Genomic DNA, 25,243 nt, shown 5'->3' with positions numbered 1-25,243 from the left:
TGTCTGATACAAGAGTAATATAGTCATGGTTTATATGAAGTTTCATTTATTAATAGTTATTAGATGGATAAATTCTTAATAATCACAGTAGATTGTCCAGCAAGTCAGTAGATGGGTAGAATGATGGCTTAGTTATAATAATGTATAGCACATTCTAAGGAAGCAGCTATGACCACCTATAATGTGTGCTATTCAGATGTGGAACCTAAATATAACATCTCTTAGTGATTTATTAACCCTTTATAAAACAATTATAAATGGGCACATCTTTATAAAGTGCAGTCAGGATACTCTAATTAAACAAGATGATGCTATTTAATATCATCACCTAAGGTGAGCAGAAGAGAGCAAGTCCTGTGTGTCTTCAGCGAAGGGCTTGCTCCTGTGGATATATACTACAAGGTGTAGGAGTTACTGTTATGATTAGATCCATTGTCTTCACTGTTGCAAATTCAGAGCAGTAAATGTTGTACCCTTCAGTAAAAATTAAGATAACACAGCGCCACCCTCTGAGTTGCCATCTTGTTATTGTATTCTTGGTGCTATCCCAGCTATTTATTATTCTTGTGCTCAACTTTGCATAGGGAAAATATTGTTTCTGGTTGGTACTCAATTTGAAAAGCTAAAGAGAGATTAGGTAATAGAGCATGGCTTAACACAGTCATAGACCAACAAGACTATTTTCTCTGAGGAATTAGTTCATAGACATTCTGTGTGACTTGGACCTTTTGTTGTGGTTTGGGAATCTTGAGTTTTCATTATAATGAAAAGCAAGAAGTTGCTCAGTGTGGGTCTAATTTGTGCTTTAAAAGAAATGAGTGAGTGACTGGCTGGCTGGCCATGTTAGACTGAAATTTTGAAAAGCTACTTGCAGAGTTTATACAAAGTCAAAATCTCAACCACTGTTTGCCAGGGACCAGCCAGGGATGCAAGTCTGACACATTTGTTGCATGCATGCATGCGGCAGTCTCCCATCTTTGGAAGTACAACTCTGGCCTAAAAACAGCTTAAATGCTGGTTACAGGACTGTATCCTGCACTCACTGAACTCCATGGATGGAACCAAGTTGAAACGCCACAGTACAAGAACCCTGGGACCAAATTTACCCATTCCAGGATACCTTTATTCGAAATGGGCATTTTCCTGGCAGTGAATTCACTACTGCTATGAGGCATTAAATTTTACCTTTGATCTTATTTTTTAAAAATTATGAGTCTTATTTAAAGAGGAGCTGGATATGAAGTCTGGTGTTGATTCTACACTGGATTCTCTTTTTAAGCAGGAGCAGTGACTTTTATGTATTAAAAAAAAAAAAAGAGGTGCTGGTACTCAGCCAGATCCCTGCCCTGCTCCCTCAGTCAATCCTACAGCTGAGAGTGCTAAAGTGCCAATACGCAGTACCAGCAAGTACCAGCCCAAAAAAGCAATAAGCAGAAGTAAAACAATCAGAAACTGTGGACAGGAAAGAGAAAAACCCAGCCTCTTGTCTTTTCTTAACTATATAGATTTCGAACAGTTTGAACAGATGAAACGAAGAGTTACTAGGGTACTAGGAGTTACTCAGGGGCTTAGATTGCTAATTGAAAAGATCCATAAGCCAGTGGTTTACTTAGATTAAGGTTAAATGGCATTTGATCTGTTGTTGCTAAGGAGGGTGGCTTCACCAAAGGAAGGTATAGCAACAATCACATTTTTAAAACTTTCTACCATAGCTTGTTTCTGATATTGATGTAGTTACAGATATGGGCTATGCAGAGTGATGTTGTATGAGGATAGGGTTTTCAAAAGTGCTTCAGAGGAGAAAGCACTAAGAAAATTATAGGGACTTGTACCCCTAAATGATTAAGCTGCTTTCTGAAAATTCCATCCAGGTCTTTTTTCTGCACCTTTTTAGGGTAGTCTCTAAAGAACAGGTCTACACTACTGCTTAAGTCCGCATAACTTGGGTCTCTCCAGGGTGTGAAAAAGATCTCAGCACACCTGCACAAGTAGAGGGCTTCTGGTGTACTCTGGGACAAAGAGTGATGCACAGAGTATTGATACATGCACTATGTAAATATATAGAAATGGAATTATACCTTAATTATAAGGTATGGAATTATTTGAGTAATTCTAGAAATAATCACAGAATCACACAGAATCATAGGGCTGGAAGGGACCTCAGGAGGTCATCTAGTCCAGCCCCCTGCTTCAAGCAGGATCAACCCCTACTAAGTCATCCCAGCCAGGACCTGGTCCAGCCAGGACTTAAACACCTCAAGGGATGGAGAATCCACCACCTCTCTAGGCAACGCATTCCAATGCTTCACCACCCACCTGGTAAAGAAGTTTTTCCTCATATCTAACCTGCACCTTTCCCTCTTCAACTTCTGACCATTACTCCTTGTTCTGCCATCAGACACCACTGAGAACAATTTCTCACCCTCCTCTTTAGAGCTCCCCTTCAGGAAGTTGAAGGCTGCTATTCAATCACCTCTAAGTCTTCTCTTCTGTAAACTAAACAAGCCCAGATCCCTCAGCTTATCCTCATAGGTCTTGTGCTCCAGACCCTTAATCATTTTTGTTCCCCTTCGCTGAACCTGCTCTAGCAAATCCACATCCTTTTTATACTGGGGGGCCCAAAACTGGACACAATATTCAAGATGTGGCCTCACCAGTGCTGAATAAAGAGGAATAACTACTTCCCTAGATCTGCTCGAAATGCTCCTCCTAATGCACCCCAGTATGCCGTTAGCTTTCTTGGCTACAAGGGCACACTGTTTACTCATATCCAGCCTTTCATCCACCATAACCCCTAGGTCCCTTTCCATCGTACTGCTGCTGAGCCAGTCGGTCCCCAGCCTGTAACAATGTTTGGGATTCTTCCGCCCCAGGTGCAGGACTCTACACTTCTCCTTATTGAAACACATCAGATTTCTTTTGGCCCTGTCCTCCAATTTATCCAGGTCCCTCTGGATTCTCTCTCTACCCTCCTATGTATCTACCTCTCCCCCTAGTTTTGTGTCATCTGCAAACTTGCTGAGGGTGCAACCCTGTCCCTCATCCAGGTCATTAATAAAGATGTTGAACAACACTGGCCCCAGAACTGAGCCTTGCAGCACTCGCTTGAAACAGACCGCCATCCAGATATTGAGCCATTGACCACTACCCGTTGGGCCCGACCATCAAGCCAGCTTTCTATCCATCTTATAGACCACGGATCCAATCCATATTTCCTTAACTTATGGACAAGAATGTTGTGGGAGACCGTATCAAAAGCCTTGCTGAAGTCAAGGTATATCACATCCACTGACTTCCTCATGTCCACAGAGCTTGTTACGTCATCATAGAAGCTGATCAGATTGCCCCTGGTGAATCCATGTTGGCTACTTTTGATCACTTTCCCCTCTTCCAAGTGCTTCAAAATGGATTCCTTGAGGATTCCCTCCATTATTTTCCCAGGGATTGAGGTAAGGTGGACGGGTCTATAGTTTCCTCGATTGTCCCTGGATTGTACTTACTTTCCAATGATTCTTAATGCCTCTAGAGACTTTAAGATGGTTACACACTAATGGATATTTTCAGCTAAATAAACTTAGTTTATAGTCTTAGAGAAAAGATACTTTTCCTACTGTGATTTGCCATGTTCTTCCTTTTTCCCCGCATAGTAAGATCGGAGTCTTCAGTGCTGATGTGCTGCCTGCAGGGTCTTACACTTTCATTATACAATGATATATAGCTGCAGATATTTAAATTCTTCCTGTGTTTTCATCTTAACATTGCAGCATTGGGCCAACTGGCATGACTGATGCTGATGTTCTAATTCTGTATACCCGACAGACTGATGAAGATCAGTGTAAAATTGTCCTGCCATATTTTGTACAAGCAGCATTCATGGATTTCCCAAGGAAGATTGTCTTCTTGCAGGGGAAGGGATGCTCTCATTCTTGTTTGATAGCATTTTATTTTATTTTATTTTTATGAGAGCTAAAGCATCTGTCACAAGTGACTTTTCATAGTCACTTGGGAATTGTATCCCGATTTAATGCTGGGAATCATTAGAAAGTCCAAGGAGGTAAGAATTCTAGAAACGGTCCTTCCCTTTCATCTGAAGGGGAAGGATATGAAAATGGTTAGGTCTCCTTTTTAAAAGCGTTAAAAACTGATCCACAGCTCCTTAACCTCTACCCTGTGTCCCCAAACACAATTTTCAATGTAGAAAATCCAAGATGCACTCAAAGGTCCACTTTACCTCTTACTTTGTTTCTTTAAAAACCACCACTAGCCACTCTAGAGATAAAGCTAATTGAACTAGCGGTAATATGAATACTGAACGTATTTCCCATGAGATTGTATATCAACCTTGTCTTCTGACCACTGCATCAGGCAACTAAGAGAGGTGGAAACTCATTATATTGCAGCTCCTTGCAAACCTCTTTTTGTGGTAAGGGACAGGCGCTGGGAAATGGGGCCTGCTGTGCCCTATATATATGTGACAACTTGTTTTGTGTTCTTCTTTAATATGGGAAGAAATGAAAATAAGAGGAGAGAAATCAGGAGGTTTGGAAGCAGACCTATTTGGGAACAGATAGATAGGACAAGATTTTAAGCAACTATTCTGAAATTCAGGTAAATGTTAAAAATCAACTTCCAACCATGACTGAGTGTTGAGAGGAACAAGAGATCAGGTATTTTAGTGCCTAAAAATGCAAATGAGTGCCTAGTGTGAATTTCAAAGGACCTAGATACCTAACTCCTACATGGAGAGAAAGGTAACACAAAAACAGTCCTGCAAAAGTGGGGATGCAAGCCGTACTTCACTCTCATTTAAACTGGTGTAAACCTGGAAGAATTCCACAGTCTGCAGTGGAGTTAATGTAAGTTTACAGTGGTGGAAGAGAATATAAAATTTGGTCTGGTGTGTTTTGTATAGATGCAGTGATGGATGGGCTACATTGAGAAGTAAGGAATTAATTCCATGGAGAGTTTCTGCATTTGACACAAACTGTCAGAATGGGACTTGTTGTATGTTAATTTAAACTTTCTTCCCCTGCTCATCAATTTTTATAAAGCTATTTCCTTTTAAGAATATATGGATGCGATATATGGATGCGAAAACATTTGAATCTAAATTTATAATCTTATTCTTATATAATAGAGGATACAGTTGATAGGGACAGGGACTCTAAATTAGCTTTGTGTTCTGTACAATGCTGTTCATACTTACAAGACTGTATAATGTGTGTGTGTGCGCGCGCGCATACAAAACTTATAGGGCTGTCAAATTATTTTTAAAAATGAATCACAAGTTTAAAAATAGTTGCAACTACTCACAGTTTTAATCACACTGCTAAACAATTATAAAATACCAATTTAATCTGATTATAAGTATTTTTGGATTGTTTCAAGTCACCTTTAGAGCTACAAGTCAAAGCATGAAGAGGCATATGACTATTTAGCACAGGGGCCAGCAACCTTTCTGAGGTGGAGTGCCAAACTTTGACCTTTTGACCTGTATGTATGGTCCGAATGCCAGTGATACTTTTTAAAATCACTAATAGTCCTACTTACAACAGCTTCATCAATAAATAAATTAAGATGCAGAGCTTTACCGTTTAGGTGGTGGTTGGTAGCATTAGGTGGTCTTTTGTTAATCCACAGGTAGCATAGCTTTGAACAAACTCCCAGCTGCATGGAGAAGGAGAGGTGAGGCTGAGCTCCCACCTCACATGCCAATGAAAATTGGCTCATGTGCCATTCTTGGCACCCATGCCAGGGCTTGCTGACCACTGGTTTAGCATATCTTGAAACTCAGGCTATATCCATGCCATTTGCACACCTGTTCTCATTCTCAGGTAACATTAGGAATAGGGAAAAGACAGCATTACCTCTCAGCAATGTAAACAAGCTTTTTTGTCTTAGCGATTATGTCCATAAGAAGTGGAATGGAGTGGACTTGTAGTTTCTAAAGTTTCACAGGCCATGTCTACACTACAGCAATCTGTTGACAGAAGTTACTGTCAGAAGAGATCTTTTGGCAAAGCTTCTGTCGACAGATCATGCCCACGCACAAAAGTGGATTGACAAAGAGATCTGCTCTGTCACCAGAGAGCATCCAGACTGCCCAGCCACTCTCTTGACAGAACAGCCAACCAGAAGCTCACCGAATAGGGCTGCCCAGAGAACCAGAAGCCCTGTCTATCAACAGAGAGCTCCTCTGGAGCGTCTATGTGGTTTTTCAGAAACGGTGGACAAAGGTATTATTCCTCATCACAGAGAGGCAGAATGCTATTGGTTAAAGTGCCTAATTTTGTCAATAGGCTGTTGACACAACACATTTTGTGTGTAGGCGCTCTGCAAGTTTTGTCAACAAAACCCCGGTTTTGTCTACAAAACTCTCTAGTGTAGACATAGCCACATTGTTTTGTTTTCGAGTGCAGTTATGTAAAAAAAAATTTACATTTTTGAATTTCACTTTTCCAAGAAAGAGATTGCACTGTAGTACTGGTATGATGAATAGAAAAATGCTATTCTTTCTTTTCTTTTACTGTGCAAATATTTGCAGTCAAAAATAGCATAAAGTGAGTTACACTACACTTTGTATTTCAGAATACTGTACACTTTTTCTAGAAAAAAATCCAAAGATATGTATAATAAATTTTAATTGGTATTCTATTATTATTTAACAATGTGATTTAAACTAAAATTAATAGCAGCTGTTTTTTAATCTAGTTAATTTGTTTTGCAATAATCACATGCATTTGTTGCAACTAACTGCCCAGCCCTAATACATGTATTTGTTTGCTTGTATAAATACGTGCCTGTATGCATGCTCACGTATATGTGGTACTCAGGTTGGTAGGTCTGACTGTGAACAGAGATTTTTATGTCAGTTGTTAATTGGGATGATCCTCCAGTATAGTTTTTTTCTTCAGAAATATTGCTCAAGATAATCTATCCTTCTGATTCAGGAGGATTGAAAGCAGCTATCTCTTGAGATGACCAGCAGTCTGGATCAGTTGCATATGGGAGGGATTGCTCAAAAATCACATGAAATACTTTCTTTTAAGATGGTCAGTTTCTGTCACAGCTGGTGTATTCACATTCCTCGATCTTAAGAAGTTCCAATGCTGAGCAGTTCATGTGTTCGTTCTGCATAGCCTTTCCATTCAGAGCCACTGGTTTTGATCTAATTCATTTGTATGTTTTGATTGCTGTCATCAGTAGACAATTTTTGCAGAGGCCTTTGCTGGTGAGCATAAAGGCAGGTGATTCCATATGGGTTACTTTACCAGCAGATGGGGAAGGGCTGATTGGTCTTACAGGATCAACTTCATCTGAATTCTTTAGGCCTTTTGAGCCTAAAATTGGGACTCTCATCAGTAAGGAGGAAGGCAGAACAGCAGGCAGTCCAATAGGAGAGCTCACTGGTGTTGAAAAGATTCCGTTATACCATATGGGACCCCCATAAATACCAAGTTGACATGACACTGATCCTGTATGAATGTTATCAGTGGGCAGAAAGATCATTGCTCGAACAAGGTAATCTCATTGGTAGGAGAAGACCTGATGATTCCATAAAGAGGAGCTACTCTTGTGAACAAAAGAGTCAATGTTTCCATAGAGAGGAGCACTCCAGTGAGCATAATGGCCTGTGATCCTCTAAGGGAAGTTTCTCACAGAGCAGAAGGGATCAGTGATTTGAGATGCAAACCTCACTGGTGTGACCAGGGGATAACATCACGGTGAAGTGCAAAATGTGGTGCAGCATCAAATAACTAGTCACCATACACCTGAGTTTTGGTTTTAGTGGGACAGTCCTCTGATTTGCGAAGATAGTTGCAGCTAGGGTACTGCAGGCTTGACCTTTTTTGGTGCCTGGTAGAATTTTCTGCTCTTGTGAGTTACAGTTTTCCGTGTATCTTGGGTCTTTACATCTGACAGAGCAAGTGGGACTATGCAGAGAGTAATTATCACCACTGGAACTGGGCTTATGATGATTGCTTTTGCCATGATTGTTTAGTATCCACTGGCAGGAAACAGTATCTGTCCACGTGCAAATGCTCCTGATTCAGAAGTAGGTGGCACTGCACAACTCAGCTAACAGAGGACTTTTGGGGTGACAGTGTCTTCTCTGAGTGAATATAATTTCTTAAGAGTCTTATTATGAAAGTGGGGGAGTTGGAAAGTGTGTCAGGACAGTGAGAGAGGATGAGGGAAGAGCCATGTACTTTCCGTATTGAAGATCTCCCTCCCACTCCTCACTTCATGCCTGTGCATGCGGTGACTGGTGTTCCATGGCTATTCCTTGCACAGGGTTTCTGAGGGCCATCTCTCCCTGTTGTGTCCACTCAGGTCTCGGTCGATCAGCGGAGCTTCATCTGGTCTCTCCACCAGCCCCCTCAGCAGTCCAAGGGTAAGTGGCATTACTTCGGGATCTATTGGTACCATTCATTCCCTCAGACAAACATAGTGCTTTTTGGCTTCTATTCCTATAAAGCTGTGGTTATTTGTGGGATGTTTTATTCTTCCTGTGTGTTATGTAAATTTGCTCAAATTGAGAGGATATTGTTTAGAAATTCATGTGCAGAGTTTTATATCCTACACGTTCCCTACGCTATCTGAGGCAGTGAAGGAGTGTCTCTGTGGTCCCTTCCACTCAACCTTATAACCATATTTAGTACCAAACAAGGCTGGGACATATAACACCCTGATGGCTTGTTTGTGGCCTGTGTTCAGCTAACTTGGCTGCTTGTAAAAAAAGCCACAGTGAAGCACCAAATCATACTAGCTGCAGTCACTTTGGTTCTGCTTAGTACAGAACCATGCTTGACTGACATAGGTCTAGATAGAATGGGGATGCTACTGAATACCACAGTAGGCACTTTTGTTTTCTCCTCTTGTGAGGACAGGACTTCAGAGAAAGAAATTATATGGTTTTGAGGGCTGAGGGGAAGTAAGAAATTGGCACATCACAAGACTGGGATCTCTGAAATTGAGTGGTTTAACAGGGATCAGAATGGCTTTAGTTCCAGTAAGTTTGAGTCTTGTGCTATCATAAGTGATTACATGAGCTATAAAATTTGCAGAGGAATGCTTATAATTATTATTTTTAAACCTGTTTCTGTTGGAATTGTCTATAAATGGATAATGATATCTTCCTGATAGTGACCAGCATGAATTAGCCACATTCCTCATCTCTTTGCCCCTCCATTTCTAATGGCAATTTGGAATTTACCAAAAGAAACAGGTTGTCTTTATTTTAAAGTGTTTTACAAAACATAATATTAATAGAAATATTTAATGTATTGCTGTTCCTTTAATTGATCTGATCGAATATCCAGTGAAATCCATCTCCTGAATCCATACTTCTCTTTGGCTTCAGAGGGCTTTGAACCAGACCTCAGTGTGAATTCCCCTTCATTTTTAAATGTTGCAGCTCTGTGCTAGTACATGAGAACCAGAGAGGAAGGCACTAGTCTGGTTTCCTTTGCATGATCTGGCAATGCAATTGCTTTTATATCATGTGTTTACAGGGCCTGGTGTAATGCAGCTGGATTAGGGCCTTTCAAGGCTACAGCATAATGAATAATAATGAAGTATGTTTATTACAGCCACAAATGAGCAAGCTGAATGCAGGGCCTAAATAAACAAAGAGCATAAATGGTGAAGTTTTGCCAATTTTGTAGTGCTTGTAATTGAGTATATTGCTACAAATATGTGAGGAAATTCATCTGGTTTTTAAAATATGGGTTTCATCCTTCCAATGTCCCAAACGGGTTTTACTCTGTGAAATGTCTGTATTGCATGGTTAACTGAACTCATCAGAACTACATTTCCCAGACTGCCCCTGTAACTAAAGCGGGAATGTTTTTATTCTTCTATATCTGTAAAAAAGTCCTATTCCCTTGTTCTTCTCTCTCACTGGTGCTTTATGAGCAGTTATTTTTCCCTTAAGTTATGTCTTGATAAATAATCACTTACATCAGCCACAGAATGTCACATTGGGACTTTGTAACAAAAACTGAGCAGTGAATTTCAGAACAACAGAATCAAGGTATCATCAGACTGTCTTTTCAACGCTGTTGGGAAATCTCCACCTTTTCCTGGTATATAGCACTGCTGGGACCCTCCAGGGATTCTCTGAATAGCTCTCTGTTTGCAAATCAAACCCCAAACTGACCCACAGTTCAGGGCTGCACCTGTTGTTTCATGTTCAAGATGAATGCTGAGGGGTGATGTCTCTCTGGAAGGCCAGGGGCGGAGGGTGGATGAAATAGCACTGTTCTCTCTCTTCCCGTTCTCTCCCTCATTGGTAACTGGAGCCTATGTATGAGTCTGACAGAATTCAGGGAGGAGAGAGACGGGCTCTGAATGGTGTGCTCAGTAATTTGTGTGTCTCCCCCACCACCTCTCGTGCACCACACACTTATTTTGAATTGCATCTCTATGCTGTGTTGGATCATGGGCACTTTAATCTAAGAAAGCAAGCCCAGCTTAGGCTCTCTTCAATTTCTCTGTGACTTGAATGGCTGTTATTACCTTTCCTCACCTCCCTTCAGCATTGTGCTTTTTTTTCACTGTGGGGCGATTGGAACAATGCCGGGGATGTGTCTCTCTTTTTTTCCTCTGTTATTTTGAATTTCTTTTCCTTCTTCCTTTGTGTTACGTTTCTCCCTGTGGTTTTCCTTTGCTGACACATGGTTGGTTAATATGACAAAGCCTGTTCTGACACTGTTGTTCTTGTTGCTGCCGCTGCCACTGCTACTGCTGTTGATTATGCTGCGTTCCCAGCTAACTGCATGTCTTTTTTTTTTGTTTGTTTGTTTTCTGTTCTTGTTTCTTTGCAACCCTCCCACCTGCCCTCCCCTTCACCTCCATCTCTCATGTCTCCTTGTGACATGATGCATCTTTGTGACTCAAATGGATTTATTCTGACTTTCCTTTCTCTGCTCGCCCGCTGTGTGTTTGTCTCACTGTTTTTGATGTGCATGGACACTCTGTGTCTGTCTTGTAGCCTATCAGAAAGTTTTTCATCCCCCCTCAGACTCCTGACCTCCCTTTTTCCCCCCGACCCCAAGTCTCTTTGGACCCTGATGCTTGTAGGAACGCCTCCAGGCCTGGACATGTTCTCCAACCAAAGCCAACACTTCAGTCCAACCCAAAGACGCAGACTTTGCCATCCAAGAACAAATTGGCCGAAAAACCGCTCCAGTCTACCAAATCCAACCCACTCCCTGCCAGCAATGCGAGTGCCCCCTCTTCCCAGAATCCACCTGTGCAGACTGCTCAGGGCCGCCCACCGACTGCCGGCTTTAGCCCCCAGCTGGCCATTCCTACAGTGCAGGCCAACCCTATGTCTCCTGTTAGATTACTCCCTTCTAGTACTGACCCAAGCACCAAATCTATCCCCATCATACAGGTCACCCCTCACCCCTCTCCAAGGGGAAGTCCCCTCCCTACCCCCAAGGGGACACCCGTCCATACGCCAAAGGAGAGCCCAGCAGGCACACCCAATCCAACGCCACCATCCAGCCCCAGCATTGGAGGAATGCCCTGGAGGACACGGCTCAACTCAATCAAGAACAGCTTCCTGGGGTCTCCTCGGTTCCACCGCCGGAAATTGCAAGGTAAGTCTCTTCTCCAAGCAAATCCCACTGTCAGTGTTGAAGGAGAGTGAGGGAGTTGATACAAGGCCAAGGCATGAGTGGAGAGCCTCTCTGCTAACTTCCACAACACAGCTCCACTGCTGCTTCTCCATCCTGGGCTGCAGCATATCTTCCCTGAATACCCATGCAGCACCATCTGCTATCCTTATCCTGTAGCCCCATAGCAGCACTGCCAGTGCCCCTCAATCATGACCCTGCAGCATCTCCTGCAACTTCACTCCTGAGTCTATAATTCTTTAGTCTTGCTCTCGGGCACCCCACCATTCCAGACCTGGCCCTCTCCCAGAGATGGACTGTTGGTGGGAACATAATGAGATTGTTCTTCTACACTGTAGCTGGTTTTTATAATCCTGATTAATTCTTTCTTTTCTTTTTCTCCTGAGTGTAATTAGTGTAAACTATCCTTCATATAATCAGTACTATCGAGTCTGTTTGGCATGTTACAGCTTTCACAGACTTGATATTACTGATTACATTAAGAGATAGTTTAGACCCTGGAGTTCTAAGATGGACATGGTTATTTGCTCCAGGGTTCAGATGATTTTTAACTCTTTGGCAAAGGGCACCTGAAGTTATATACATAATCCCAAAGGCTGACCCAATCAAACCAATTCCTTATGGTTTTACAGTCAAGGTACGGAGTTTTGTCTTATGGGGAGCAGAGACTATGTAGTAACATGCTAATGGAAGATCTAGAATATGTGCCTGGGTTGTCAGACAGTCTGTATCTGAGAGGGCCAGGCCAGGACTGAGAATGGGGACAGTGATTCAGGGATGCTGCACATGGGAAGAGCTGATCAGCTAGTTTTCATTTTGGCTCAGTCAGCAAGCTGTTCCTCTGGCTGGAGCTCAGCATGCTCACACAGCTGGACTGATGTAGCAGCATGCCAGCATCTCTTTTGCACTTTGAAGATCTGCAGGGATTCCCTCTATGTTTGCAATGGATATGGGGAGTCATTAGATGAAAAGCATTTACAAAGTGTAAATGTTAGCCGTTGATTTTCATGTATTTATTAATAAGTAGCAAGTGATTCAGACACCACTGTGATGAGCATAGTCTAAGGGCCTGATCCAAAGCATGCTGACTTCAGTGGGCTTACAGTCAGACCCTGAAAGCATCAATAGCTTCCAGTAGAATAGTGACACTGATCTAGAAACACAAGACCAATGTTTACACATCAGGACTAACTTGCAGTTTCCCGGAGCTGTAAGCATGGGGGGAAACGCAAGGGGGTTTGGTTCAAGGGTTATTCATTGGTATAGAAGCAGGAAGAGGAAGGTCTGTTTATTTACCGTGTCCTTTTTCTCACTCCCTCTTTGCGTGTGTGCAAATCTAGTACCTACACCAGAGGAGATGTCCAATTTAACCCCGGAATCTTCCCCAGAGTAAGTAATTCACTATTATGCCACTTATCCCTCCACTATATGGTTTCATTCCTGTGCCTCATGGTGTAATGTGACCACAGTTTATTTCTGGTTCAGAAAGGCTCTAGCATATAGTCTAGAGGTATGAAATGTCTCATCCACTGAAGTCCATGGGCACAATCCAGTGCACAGCAAAGTAATGACAAGTCAATAGGTGTGAATGAACCTGCTCAATTTTTTGAAGTTGCTGAGCTTGCTAGCCTCAAAACACAATCCTGGCTCTCTCTGCCTCTCTTTTCCTGTGTTTCTCTAGTAAATCATTTCTGGAATGAAGTTCTTGTAATTGCCTCTAGCAGTGCATAGTCATGGGGCATCCACTTAGTATAGTACATTTTGTGACCCAGGGTCTGAATGTGAAGAGTCATTCCTGGAGCAGTTCAGAGAAGTCATTGCTTGTGATAAGGAATGCAGTGTTACTTCTTGGCAGCAGCAACAGGAGTTGGAGGGGCTATTTGATATTCACCATGCATGTCCCAAAAATCAATGCACAATTAAACAATTTCATTGCACAAATGTGCGTCACTGCGTGGTGTGCTTGGAACACCCTGCCAGAAAGCAATGCTCCACACATTTCATAGTATGTGCAACAGATGCCAAATTATTCCTTTTTATTTTCACAGCTTGTGTTTGTACACCTGATGCCCACGTAATTTCCCTGCCAACCAAGGCAATTTAGCCCTCTCTTATGTGCATGAAATATTCATGAGTCCTTATATGAAGATTTGGGTTCTTAACGTTTTTACTAGTGTTAGGGCATCGTATTGTGAAGGCTGGGCAGTCCCTTTCCAGTGCTGCACCAGCAAGGCAAGTGGGAGCTTCCTGGAGGTATGGAAGGGAACAGGAATGAGGATTAAAAAGAGAAGGAGAGGTCCAGGAGGGAAAATAGAACCAACTGTGCATTTAAAGCGTGGGATGTTTACTGGTAGGCTGAACTTGGGGAAACTTCACAAAGAGAACAGGTTCCCACTGAAGAAATTAAAGGAACCACTCATGTGAAATGGTCTTGAGTATTAAAGCTGAAAAGGCCTCTGAGTTAAATCTTTCTTTCTTTCACCGTGGAAGATCCTCCCATCTTTGACTTTCACCGTTCTTTTAAGAGCTAGTTGTGAGATAGAGTCTATCATATGAGGCAGTTTGGATGCAAGTCAAGGCCTAAGGCCCTCTATCCCTTTTCTGTATAATTGCAGAATTAATGAGTTCAATTGGGTTGCACCCTGCAGTAAACATAATAAAACTCGTAAAAAAATAATGAACTAGATTTTATTTTAACCATAGCTGTCTTGTTTCTCATTGCTCACTTCCACATATCTTGGGGTTTATTTCCCCATAAGAAAAAAATACTCTTCATCAAGAACTCTATTGGCTTCATGTATTGGATGATAAACATGTGCTTCCTTTCTCTGTTATAGCGTTTTTAATGACTCTCATTCATTCAATGAGCCCGAGGATTGGCTAATATACCATGATATGTCTAGCTAATGCTTTTTTTTCTTTTATAAAAAGTTCTAGTTAGTTTATTAGCAATAGAATCTAAAGGGATAGATCCTCAAGTGGTGTATTACACCAGAGCCCCATTTCAGCAAAGCATTAAAGTACGTTTAACCTTAACTAACGTGAGTAGTCACATTGGTATCTATAGAGCTAATCATATGTCTAAAGTGATGCTTGCATTGAAATATATCACTAAATGCGGGTCCGAAAAAGGAGCTTGTCCATAGGGTTCTAGTCAAATTACTGTAGCTATTTAATAGAGAATAAGGTTTTTTTTTCTCTTTCTTTCTTTCTTTCTTTCTTTCTTTCACTACAGTGGGGGAACTGGGCCTTTCACCACCTGCTGTTCAAACAGCTCCTAATAGCTTTTAAAAGAAAGCAAAAGTGAAGGGGCCTAGTGTGTGTGGGTCCCTCACACTCTAGGTAAAAGGGAGAGTTTGGTGTCTTTATTACTGAGAGACCAGGGAGTGAAGTGAACAAGTGTAAAGAAATAGGGAAGATGTGAAAGTCTCTGCCCTTGTTATTTAACACCAGAACGGACAAAGCACTGGAGAATATACTCTGAACTGGAGGAAATAACCCTGCAGTCAGGCCTAGGAGGTAGACTAGAAAGATGACAATGGGATATTTTGATATTTTCTAAAATTTCTACTGTTCTTAAAGCAACAAAAGTTTTCACATGGGCATCTGTTTGATTGGTTTTATTCTGCAACTGAAGATCTCGTACTTCACAAGAGAGTCCACCTACCCCATGCTCTGCTTTGAGAAGGAGGGTTGGTCTACACAAGGGGAGGAAGTCAATCTAAGATACACAACTACAGCTATGATATTAGTGCAGCTGGAGTCAACTTACCTTAGGTCGACTTCCCCTGCTGTCCCCACAATAGGAGGTCAATCTCTGCAGTGCCAACACTGTGGTAAGTGTAGATGTACCCAGAGACTGGCAGGGAGGAGAGAGGATTGTTAGTGTCAGTCCTATTTGTATTGCAAGGAGAAGGGGGAAGCTGGACTCCCAAGCCCTGCTTTAGGGTCTGATCCTGGGAGATGCTAACAACTTCCTTCAAGGTGCTGAGTACACTTGACTCTTATTTGTCTCAGCTGGATTTCAGGATGCTCAGCACTTCACAGAATCAGACCTTAAAGTGTAGTTCTACTCTGTAGAATGATGAAGTAGAAATGGCATCTTTTTACTCAGCAGTTTTGTTCCATGGTTTTTTGCAGAATCAGATCTGCTGAGCTGAGAGAGACAAGTCAGTCTGTACTGTTTTTTTATCCTGTTAGCTCTGCGGAGCCAGCACAGGGACAGGGGACTCACCCAGAGTCTATTCCATTTTGTGCATCAACTACAAAATTACTGAATTCCAGTCAGTTACAGGCAATAAGGTGCCATTGTGGTCATTGAGATCTTAAACTGGCCTAGTGCAAAGTATTTATTGCTGGTGGTAATTCATGAGGAGAAAAAAACTCAGCTGGACTGTGAGGTTTCAGTCTGAAGTTGCAGGGCTGATAGCAAAGATCTCATTATTGTCCTTATAAATGGAGACCTTTTGCACTGCAGTCCTTGAGAGACAAGTAAATATAAGGGCCCATGCAAGGTGATTTTTTAAAAAAGAATGTTTTACATAGAGCCACAGGATTAAATATTCACACCTTGGCCCACCCCAAAAGTGTGTGTGTGAAAGAGAGAGAGAGAGAGAGAGACTAGGCCCCAGCATTCAGGACAGCCACTCCCCAGTTCAAATTAAGACAGATAACAGCTTAGGACAACCAGTTTAAATGAATAACCAGCTGCAAACAGCTAATGAGCAAAAAGCCCTTAACATGCAGGGACTGGTTGTCCCAGCTTTACAGGGGGCCTACCGAGTTGTTCTGTCATTGTGAGGCTCATGAGCTAATTGGTATGTAATTTCCTTTTCTGCTCTAACCCAAGATTCTTAATGACCCGTTTAAATGAGAGGCCCTTTCTCTTTACTGCTCTCTGTGGTAATCTTTGGCACGTTGACTTAGTTACAGCTGCCTATGAATATTTTAGGGAGTTATGATTGTCCAACCCACTTTTACTGAGGAGGGTGATTTGCCAAACTGCAAGTGAACCCTTTTGCACTCTGCTTTAGGTCACCTGGGGTACATGGAAACAGAAGCTGATTAGCACTGAGCTGTCTTCCAGTTCTCATCTTTCCTCTCTGTGGATTAAATGGGCAATAAAATGACAGTGCTGTGATGCATGGACCAATCCAGTAGCGAGGGCTGAGTCCAGTAGATTTCAAAACTCAGATAACTTTTGTTCTCCACCCCAGATGTTGAGACTCCAAATGAGTTTTCCAGTATGTTCCTCTCTGCCCTTAACCCAACTCTGATCCCAGGAAGATCTACCCAGCTCTGTTTATCCAGTGAAGCAGACCTCTTTCCAGGTGCCTGTTCTTGATATGCAATTAATCCCCTTCTCCAGGCAGCTCTTTACTAGAAAGGCTTAAGGTCAGAGTATCTCCTCCCCTGGGATCTTGTTGTTCATTCTCTGAAGAGAAGTTGTGGATGCCCATTGCCTGGCACATTGCAAACCAGACTTTAGATGGCCACTATCAAATATTTTGCAAGAAATAATCCTGCATTGTTAGGAAGAAGGATTGAGTGGCCTACCAGGCCTTTCAATATCTAACTTCTATAGACTAGATCCATTCATGATGTAACTTGACTGATTTCAGTGGCATTTGCTCTGAGATTAATGTGACCCAGCAATTGTTTGGCTGTGTCACATGACTAAAACTGGCTTCCCTCTCCTTTACATTTTCCATGGTGGTGACCTCTTACTATCAAGCCATGGCTAATCTCCCATTGATGTAAATGGTCCTTCTGAAGTCCTTTTACTTCAATGGTGAATGTTAATGAAGCATTTTGTAAACATTTCATGATACCGTCAATGTGAAAATAGCAAAGTAATTTCATTTTTGGTAGAATCAGCATTCGATGTGTGAGGAAACAGCAGGGACTGGCCACCATCAGGTAATACCCAGAACAGTGCTTTGTGTATATCAATATCTCCCTCTTGATACTGGGTGAAATTCATCTGGGTGGAAGACCAGCATGAGGCCCAAGCCTTCCTTAGATTCCCTAAGCAGGATTCAAATAATATTTAGACTTGTGCCAACCCTCTGCAGAGAGGTGAATTTCACTCACTGATATGGCAGCTTGGAGGTTGATCGAGACACCCAGAACAATGTGGGTGTAACATATACTGTCACCCTACGAGAAGATTGTCAGGTTAGGATCCTCACAACTTCTAGAAAACCTCTAGTGGGTGGAAACTGGGCAGGAGTGACCTCAAAAAAGTCCATAGTATCAGTGTTAGCACCACATATCATGATGCCAGGAGACAGGAAGACTCAGGTAGGGATCTCTCAGATCTGCACACAGATGTTCTGTGCACTGTATAAAAGATAGTATTGATTAGTGCACTTGGTTAGAACTGAGACAGCAGCTCTGGGCTTTCCAGTGTTCATCACGTCTGCTGAACAATAGTGAAACTTGTGGTTCACAAACTTCTGTTTGATTAAGTTACATCACATCACCTGCTGTGGTGTGATGACCACCCAGCACCTTTGTGTCATTTGTATGTTTATCCAAATGTCAGGTGCCTAAGAAATGCTTTTCTTTTCTGAACATTCTCCTTCTTTCTTTTTCCTCTATTCCAGGCTTGCCAAAAAATCCTGGTTTGGTAACTTTATCAACCTAGAGAAAGAAGAACAGATCTTCGTGGTCATTAAAGATAAACCACTAAGCTCTATCAAGGCTGACATTGTGCACGCTTTCCTTTCAGTAAGTCATTCTGGCATGTGCTGTAGGTTTATCTCACTGTTCAATTCAAAGGACATCTTAAAATCACGTTTTCTTGGACTGAGCCCCATATCCTGGAATTCTTCCCTGGTATTTTCATTTCTTCAGCACTTTCTCTAGTCACGTGTTTCCCACTTGAACCTGTCCTAATGTAATACCAGATTTCCCAAGAGGACTTGCAAAGTGCTGTAATTCAAGAGTTTTCTATGGACGACCTGCCAAAGCTTGGGGTTTAACTGCAATCAGAGCTTTAAAGTACAGCCATAGTGCCTAGAAAGTCAATCCCCTTAACCAACTGTTACATTATATTCCCTCATCCTTCTGGATCCCACACTGATACTCAGGGTGCTCCCTCCTTCCCTTGCACCAGGCAGGGAAATGTATCTCACCGCAGGCTTTCATGTCTTAATTTTAAATCTCCCCTGTACTTTGCACAACTGGAAAGCCCATTTTCTCATAGGGCTGAAGCATCAGTGGTTGGAGATGCTGTCTGCAGTTTAATATCACCACACATGGTATCTTGAGATGAGTGGGGTAGGGCATCCCTTCCTCCCAGACACAAAGGCCTTATTCTGTCCCACTCATAAGTACAAACAAAGAAAATCCAAATGAGAGTGAAATGGATTTGAGAGCTTTTTCTTCTAAGTGAGTTAGGTAGTTTTTTTTAAATTTGAGTTATATCTCTTACTAAATGGAATTGTTTGCTGCAGAAGGGCACCTATTTTCCATCTCTCATATACCTTGTGTAATGAATTCCATTCCATAGATCACTCAAGACCCCTCAACCTTTTTGCACACAGCACTGACCTGCAAGTGTAGGGTGTAAGAAGTGTGTGTCACCCACTGTAAATGACCAAACACTTATTTAAATATGCCTCTCCCTTACACAAAGTGTGAGTTCAGCCCTGCGTACAGGACTGATATATTGCTTTAGGTGCCTAGTAGTCACAGCTGCTGTCTCCCATAGCTGGCTCCCTAATTAAAGTTAATGCAGCAGCCTGCTAACTGAAGCTTTAGGGCTGGATTTTCAGGAGAATGCCATTGCTGTTTCAACACCCAGATAAGTGACCAGCTAGCCAAGATTTTTAGCATGTTGGGAATTCTGGTCCTGGCTGTGTGCACTGGGCAACTGAAAACCAGTCACACAACAGCTTTGGAACTGTCCCCAAGTGTGAAGATCTCAGGAGTGCCCTAGACATCTCTCAAAGGGCTGTTTTCTGCTAACACGAGGTGGTGAATAGGTTGGCTCTTCACAGGTATACAGTCCCTATAGAGATCCCAGGCTCTAATCCTGTTTGTCTCTTCAGGTCTTCTGTGAAGTAACCCTTTTCCTGATCTCTCTTTGGTGCCCTACTTTGAACTTTCTACCCCCACTTCATATTTCTCCCTGAGCTGTGAGGAGTTACTGGAACTCATGTCTGGGAGATGCCATGAAACCCACTATGCTCAGTTGTGCTGTAGGGGGAGTTCCTTGGTGTGTTGGGTACTTCACCAGTTTTCACTCTTTAAACGTGGCTTGATCCAGCAAAGTGTTGTGCATTATTTTGAGGTGCTTAGTGCATCAGCTTCCACTGATTTTAAAAGAGCGCACAGCTCACTGCTAGGTTGAGCCCATAGGCACAAACCTTGCTCTCTCCGATGACTGGGGAGTCCAAACAAGAGAGAGAGTGAGTTCTTCTTCAGTTGAGTGCCTGCCCTCTGACCATATCATCCGCTCCTGCCCCCATTCTTTTCAGATTCCCAGCCTCAGTCACAGTGTCATCTCACAGACAAGTTTCCGCGCAGAGTACAAGTCCACAGGGGGTCCCGCTGTCTTCCAGAAGCCAGTGAAGTTCCAGGTGGACATAACATACACAGAAGGGGGAGAGGCACAGAAGGAGAATGGGATCTACTCAGTCACTTTCACGCTCTTATCAGGTAACCACAGAGTGGCTGTAGCCTGTCAGCAGGGTCAGGAGAACAGAGCATGATGGCAGATGGGAGCAAGAATCTGAAAGCCTAGAACTCAGGAAGAAAGGAGGGTATAGGGACAAGGAGAGACAGTGTCAACATCTCTGTGATTTAGACTGCGATGGGTGTGCTGGGAGAGAAAAGGAAGGTCACTGGGTGCAGCTACAGCCATCATGGTCAGACAGATGTGTGTTTTGGGGTTGCTGCTAGGCTTTCAACTTGCAATGCTCTGTTGTGTCCTGTTGTTTCAGGATAAGGGGTCTCTGAGCAAGCCACTGTGAGGCCACCCACAGGGTTTTTGTCCTCACCCAGCCAGAACATAAGTAACAACATAACTACTACTTTGCTGTTTGGTGGCTGCCAGGCACATGTGGGAGAAGTAAGCTAGTATAGTGCCAATGGGCAGAAATGAACTTAGGACCGCTGGAGCTTAGTAGAGGAGCCTCTACAGCTTGAGCTAAAAGGCAGCTGGCTCTCAGCTAAGGCTGTAGAGGACACTCATTCTTTTTAGCTGTGTCTACACTTGCATTCCTCTTTTGAAAGAGGAAAGCAAATGAGGGAAATCAAAAATAGAAATGAGGCACTGATTTACATATCTTGTGCTTCATTTGCATAATTTCTTTTTGGAAGAGAGTCCTTCAAAAGAAGAGAAGCAGTGTAGACAGGATTCTTTTGAAAATAAACCCCATCTTCGACAGAACCCTTCTTCCTAAAATAAAATAGGAAGAAGGGGTCTTTTGAGGATGGGGTTTATTTTCGGAAGAGCCCCATCTACAGTGCTTTTTTTCTTCCGAAAGAATCTCTTCCAAAAAGAGATTATGCAAATAGAGCACAAGATATGTGAATAAGTTCCTCGTTTGCATTTTGAATTTCCCATATTTGCATTCTTCTTTCGAAAGAGGAATGCAAGTGTAGACACAGCCTTTCTGTGTAAGTGGTCTAGAAGCCACTTCATGGGACAGTGAACCATAGCAAGTAGATGTGTGGGTTACACTAGTCCAACTCAGAACTGCAGAACTTGGTCCTTGACTAGCCTGGATTCTCTTCTGGGTCCTCTCCTCTCTCCGCATCTCCCTGTGCGATCAGACCTTTACATCTTCCCCAAAGACTGTGAACACATTTTCTCCCCAAACAGACCCAGTATGAAAGTGAGCCACCTCCCCAGTGGCTGCACAAATCTAGTCAGTGCGCCAATACCAGAGCCTCCCCTGCTCTCTAGGGTGAGCTGGAGTCTTTCACATCACAGCTCTGCAGTGGCGATTGTACAGTAGCTCGTCACTCACGCACTACCACCAGCCCACAGGCTGATAGTGGGAGGGTAGGAGATTGAAGAGAAGATGCTTGTTCGTCTTCACCCTGCGTTCCTCTCACAGCTGTTTGCATCTTTTCTCTTCTTGCAGGTCCCAGCCGTCGCTTCAAGAGAGTAGTAGAAACAATTCAGGCACAGTTGTTAAGCACACATGACCAGCCTTCAGTGCAGCAGTTATCAGGTATGTTGTTTCCACTGTTCAGTGCTTTGCTTCACTAAGGATATGAAGGTGAAGTGCTTGTCAGTGGGAGGTTGGGGTGGGGGGTAATAAAGGGAGGGAGCACATCCCTTTGATTGCAACTAGAAACTAGCATCATTCAGACAGAACAATTACTTTCCCCACCTCATTCACCCTACTCCTGCCTCCTGCACTCCAACTCCAGTGTCCCAAATGATTTCCCAAAGTAAGAAGTTCTCCTACCCCCATCCCAAGAGCCATCTGTACCCCCCTCAAGGGAACCAGAAGGTCCAGATTTTCTGCAGCTCCCAAATCTCCATCTATAGAGGGACATTTTAAATCATACCAAATTATAGACCCCTCTAGAATGCTGAAGAAAACCCTGTATCCACTCCATGAATAAAGCTCAGAGCTGCCTTTGGCAAGCAGTTGAGAGCAAAGGTTTCTGAGGGTCGGAAAGTGGCTCCCAGCTATGGGTATTGCTGTTAGACACCTGGCCCAGTTGACCTATGGTGTAGCCTTCATAGTGTATTCAGGTTCTGCAGGGTCTCAGCTTTGAAAAAAAAGAAGCAAGTTTTTAGCCCCAATGACTGTTCAAAAAAACTCTTCCAAATGGGACTCCAGTGTGATTAATACAGTGTCATCCTACTGAGCCTGCAGTGAGCCTGAAATGGTCTCCTTCACTTCATTATACATCTTGGAGTGTTCACTCTAACCCCTAATGATGAAACTGTAAAATGTCAGTATTACCTCTCATTGCTGCTCATTGGGAAGAATTGGGAACTATTGCAGAGAAGGACATACAGGTAGAAACAGAGGGGACACATTATAAGGCAGATGGGAAAGGCAGGCAGAGAAAAAGCAGAAACAATGGGGAAAATTTTCCCATTGAATGATGCTGACTTCATTAAGTACTGAGCAAATGAAAAACGTTAATAACCAAAAGATAGGTATAAGGGCCATACTACTTGATTAAATTTTGTTAAACCTGCCACTGCTGTGGTAGGGGATTTGCTGTGGACTTACATGGGTATGGAATCCTAAATTTATAGCTGGCCCATGGATTATAACTAAAAATGGAATTTGGCCCTCTTCAAGAATGGGTTTGATGCCTTTGCTCTGACTGTGGCAGGTGAGTGGAGACATTTCCAAGTGGGGGTGGGGGGCTTTATAGGGAGTTTTTCACAAGACAAAAGTTGTCAGTCAGTTTAGGACAGACATTTCCCACCTCTCCCTCTCCTGCCAGTATTGCTTAGCCTCCATAGTACTGTAGATTTTTTCACCACCAAAGAGAAACAAAAGAAGATGAGAATGGCTGGCTGGAAGCCTAGGTCTAGATTTTTTTTTCAGGTAACCTACTCTCAAGGAATGGAATGGTTTGGGTTTTTTTTAATTTACTGTCCAGTTTTATGACATAATACCAGAAAGAAATGAGACTTTTCCCTCACCTGATACCTGTCTGATGGGGCTGAGGGAGTCAGTGGTAAGGGAATCATCCTGTGACATAGACCTGTCCAATTCAGACTGTTTCAGCCATTCCTGCTGTTGTTTAACTGAATGTCCCTCTCTCTTTGCCACTAAGGGGAAGCAATCCCTCGCCCTGAACTGACCAAACGCTAATAAAGAAATTCATGACCTCTCCAGATGTACCATGCTGTAGCCCTCTGTGCTTCATCTACTGAAACTAGCTAGAAAGATTTAGACCCTATTTCTCCCAATCATCTCAAGCAGACAGGGTGTCTGCACTGGAGGGTCTTCTCAGTGTGAGAAACAAAATGTATTTGTCTGTCTGAGAGGTGAGGGGAAGTGTTCTGGACAAACCATGCTGTGGGAAATTGACCCCACGTGTAGCTTTGCTCTCTCACTCTGTCTCTTTTTCTCATGGGGAAATCAAATTATAAATGCAGAATATTTTTCCTTTGTCTAAACCTTCACCAGAGTATCTCTCCAGAGTATTGAATACCTAGTCCATGCCGTAACCTCAGCTCCATGTCACTGAGAAGGAGGATTACACCTAAAAATCTAATGTACCCCAGGGATGAATGGATGAGCCCCTGAAACACAGAATGGGGCATGGTGCTTGATCCTGCCAATAAGGCAGAGGACTGGACTCAATGACCTCCCGAGGTCCTTTCCAGTTCTATGAGATGTGTATCTCCATATATAAATCCCCTGCAGCAGGGCAAGGAAAGGTTCTGGACAACAGGACACAGGAGAGACTCCAAGTCAAATAGTCTGCCCAAAAATATGTGTGTGTATGATTTTCATTAAGAAGAAGATGCCCCTTGGAAGAAATAGATTCAAGTCTGTGGCCAGGAGAAAGGGACCATCCTTGGGGGGGGGAGAAAATAGGGTTCTTTCCATTAAGGTGGCAACTGGCATCTGAAAGCTGCACTGGAATGGGTGAAAGGTGATAAGGGGAGAGGAGGGTCAGGATCCATCAGCTAGTCCTAATGAGCTCGGGGGGGGACAAAAGAATGGGTCTTGGTGGATGGCAGCTGTGATAGACATGGAGTCATTTCCTGGAATCTACTGTGATATGAGTCAGATGGCTCTGATTGGGAGGCAAAGAGAATCCTGCTTCCCTCCTCTTTTTCTAAAGCCACAAAGGATGTGGGCAGTTGTGTTCAGAATCCTATTAACACAGCTCAGGGGTGCTGTTATGCAGAGTGCTCAGCCACAGGAGTGGCACCCAGTGGATCTTGCAGGGGGTTAGGATCAGCCTTGCTTATTCAGAAGGAGGATTTGCTACAGGATGGTGTTTTAGGGGGAGTCCCTGGGAGGAGGTGACTGAGAAATAGGAGAGAGTGAAACTGAGTCTGCCCAACCCCCACTCCAGGAAACAGTTACTTTCCTCTCCCATGGCTTCAGAGAAGCTTGGCGTCTAATGACTGAGCCTAGCAAGATAGGACTGCTGGTCTCATGCTGCTGGGGTATTGGCTGCAAGAGGGCCTGCCTGTCTCCTGTCTCCATGGTTTCCAGATCATTATCAGAGAGGCATTGAAACAAAAATGTATAAAGAGAGAGGTGTGGGAGGACTGGTTACAATAGTGATAATTTAAAGCAGGATTAGCCATCACTGAAAGTGTCTTAGTCCGTCAGCATCAATGAGGACTTGTAAGCTCATGGTGCTGATTTTTATTCCCTCTCCTGCCCCTCTTTGGACCTCAAAGTGACACGCCAGCCCATTAAACCAGCTGGCCTGGGTTTCAGAACAGGACTCACCTTTCATTGTCTCTCATTTGCCTGAGCTCACATTAGCATGTGTAGATGTCACATTGTGTGTGTGTGTGTGTGTGCGCACGCACATGCGTGTGTGTGTGTCCAGTATGGGTGTGTCACTGCTCTCCATCCTTTGGTCTCGCTCCTTAGATAGTGTCCTCCCTTCATACCATCATTCTGCCTCTTTGG

The 25,243-nt window shown here is 43.1% G+C and overlaps 1 protein-coding gene across 1 annotated transcript in view; it reads left to right on the top strand.

Moving 5' to 3' along the window:
- The window catches only part of BRSK2 (BR serine/threonine kinase 2), a 472,158-nt gene that overhangs the window by 429,655 nt on the left and 17,260 nt on the right, over positions 1-25,243 (top strand). Inside the window, exons 13-18 of the mRNA XM_074995992.1 lie at positions 8,335-8,395; positions 11,402-11,609; positions 12,986-13,034; positions 18,254-18,377; positions 20,132-20,312; positions 21,746-21,835. Coding sequence (XP_074852093.1) covers positions 8,335-8,395; positions 11,402-11,609; positions 12,986-13,034; positions 18,254-18,377; positions 20,132-20,312; positions 21,746-21,835 — 713 coding nt within the window. The remainder of the gene's footprint in view (positions 1-8,334; positions 8,396-11,401; positions 11,610-12,985; positions 13,035-18,253; positions 18,378-20,131; positions 20,313-21,745; positions 21,836-25,243) is intronic.

The sequence above is a fragment of the Carettochelys insculpta genome, chromosome 6 (genome assembly GCF_033958435.1).
Source record: "Carettochelys insculpta isolate YL-2023 chromosome 6, ASM3395843v1, whole genome shotgun sequence".
Taxonomy (NCBI): domain Eukaryota; kingdom Metazoa; phylum Chordata; order Testudines; family Carettochelyidae; genus Carettochelys; species Carettochelys insculpta.
Note: the sequence above shows the minus strand (reverse complement) of the source record. Positions and strands in the feature narration are given on the sequence as shown.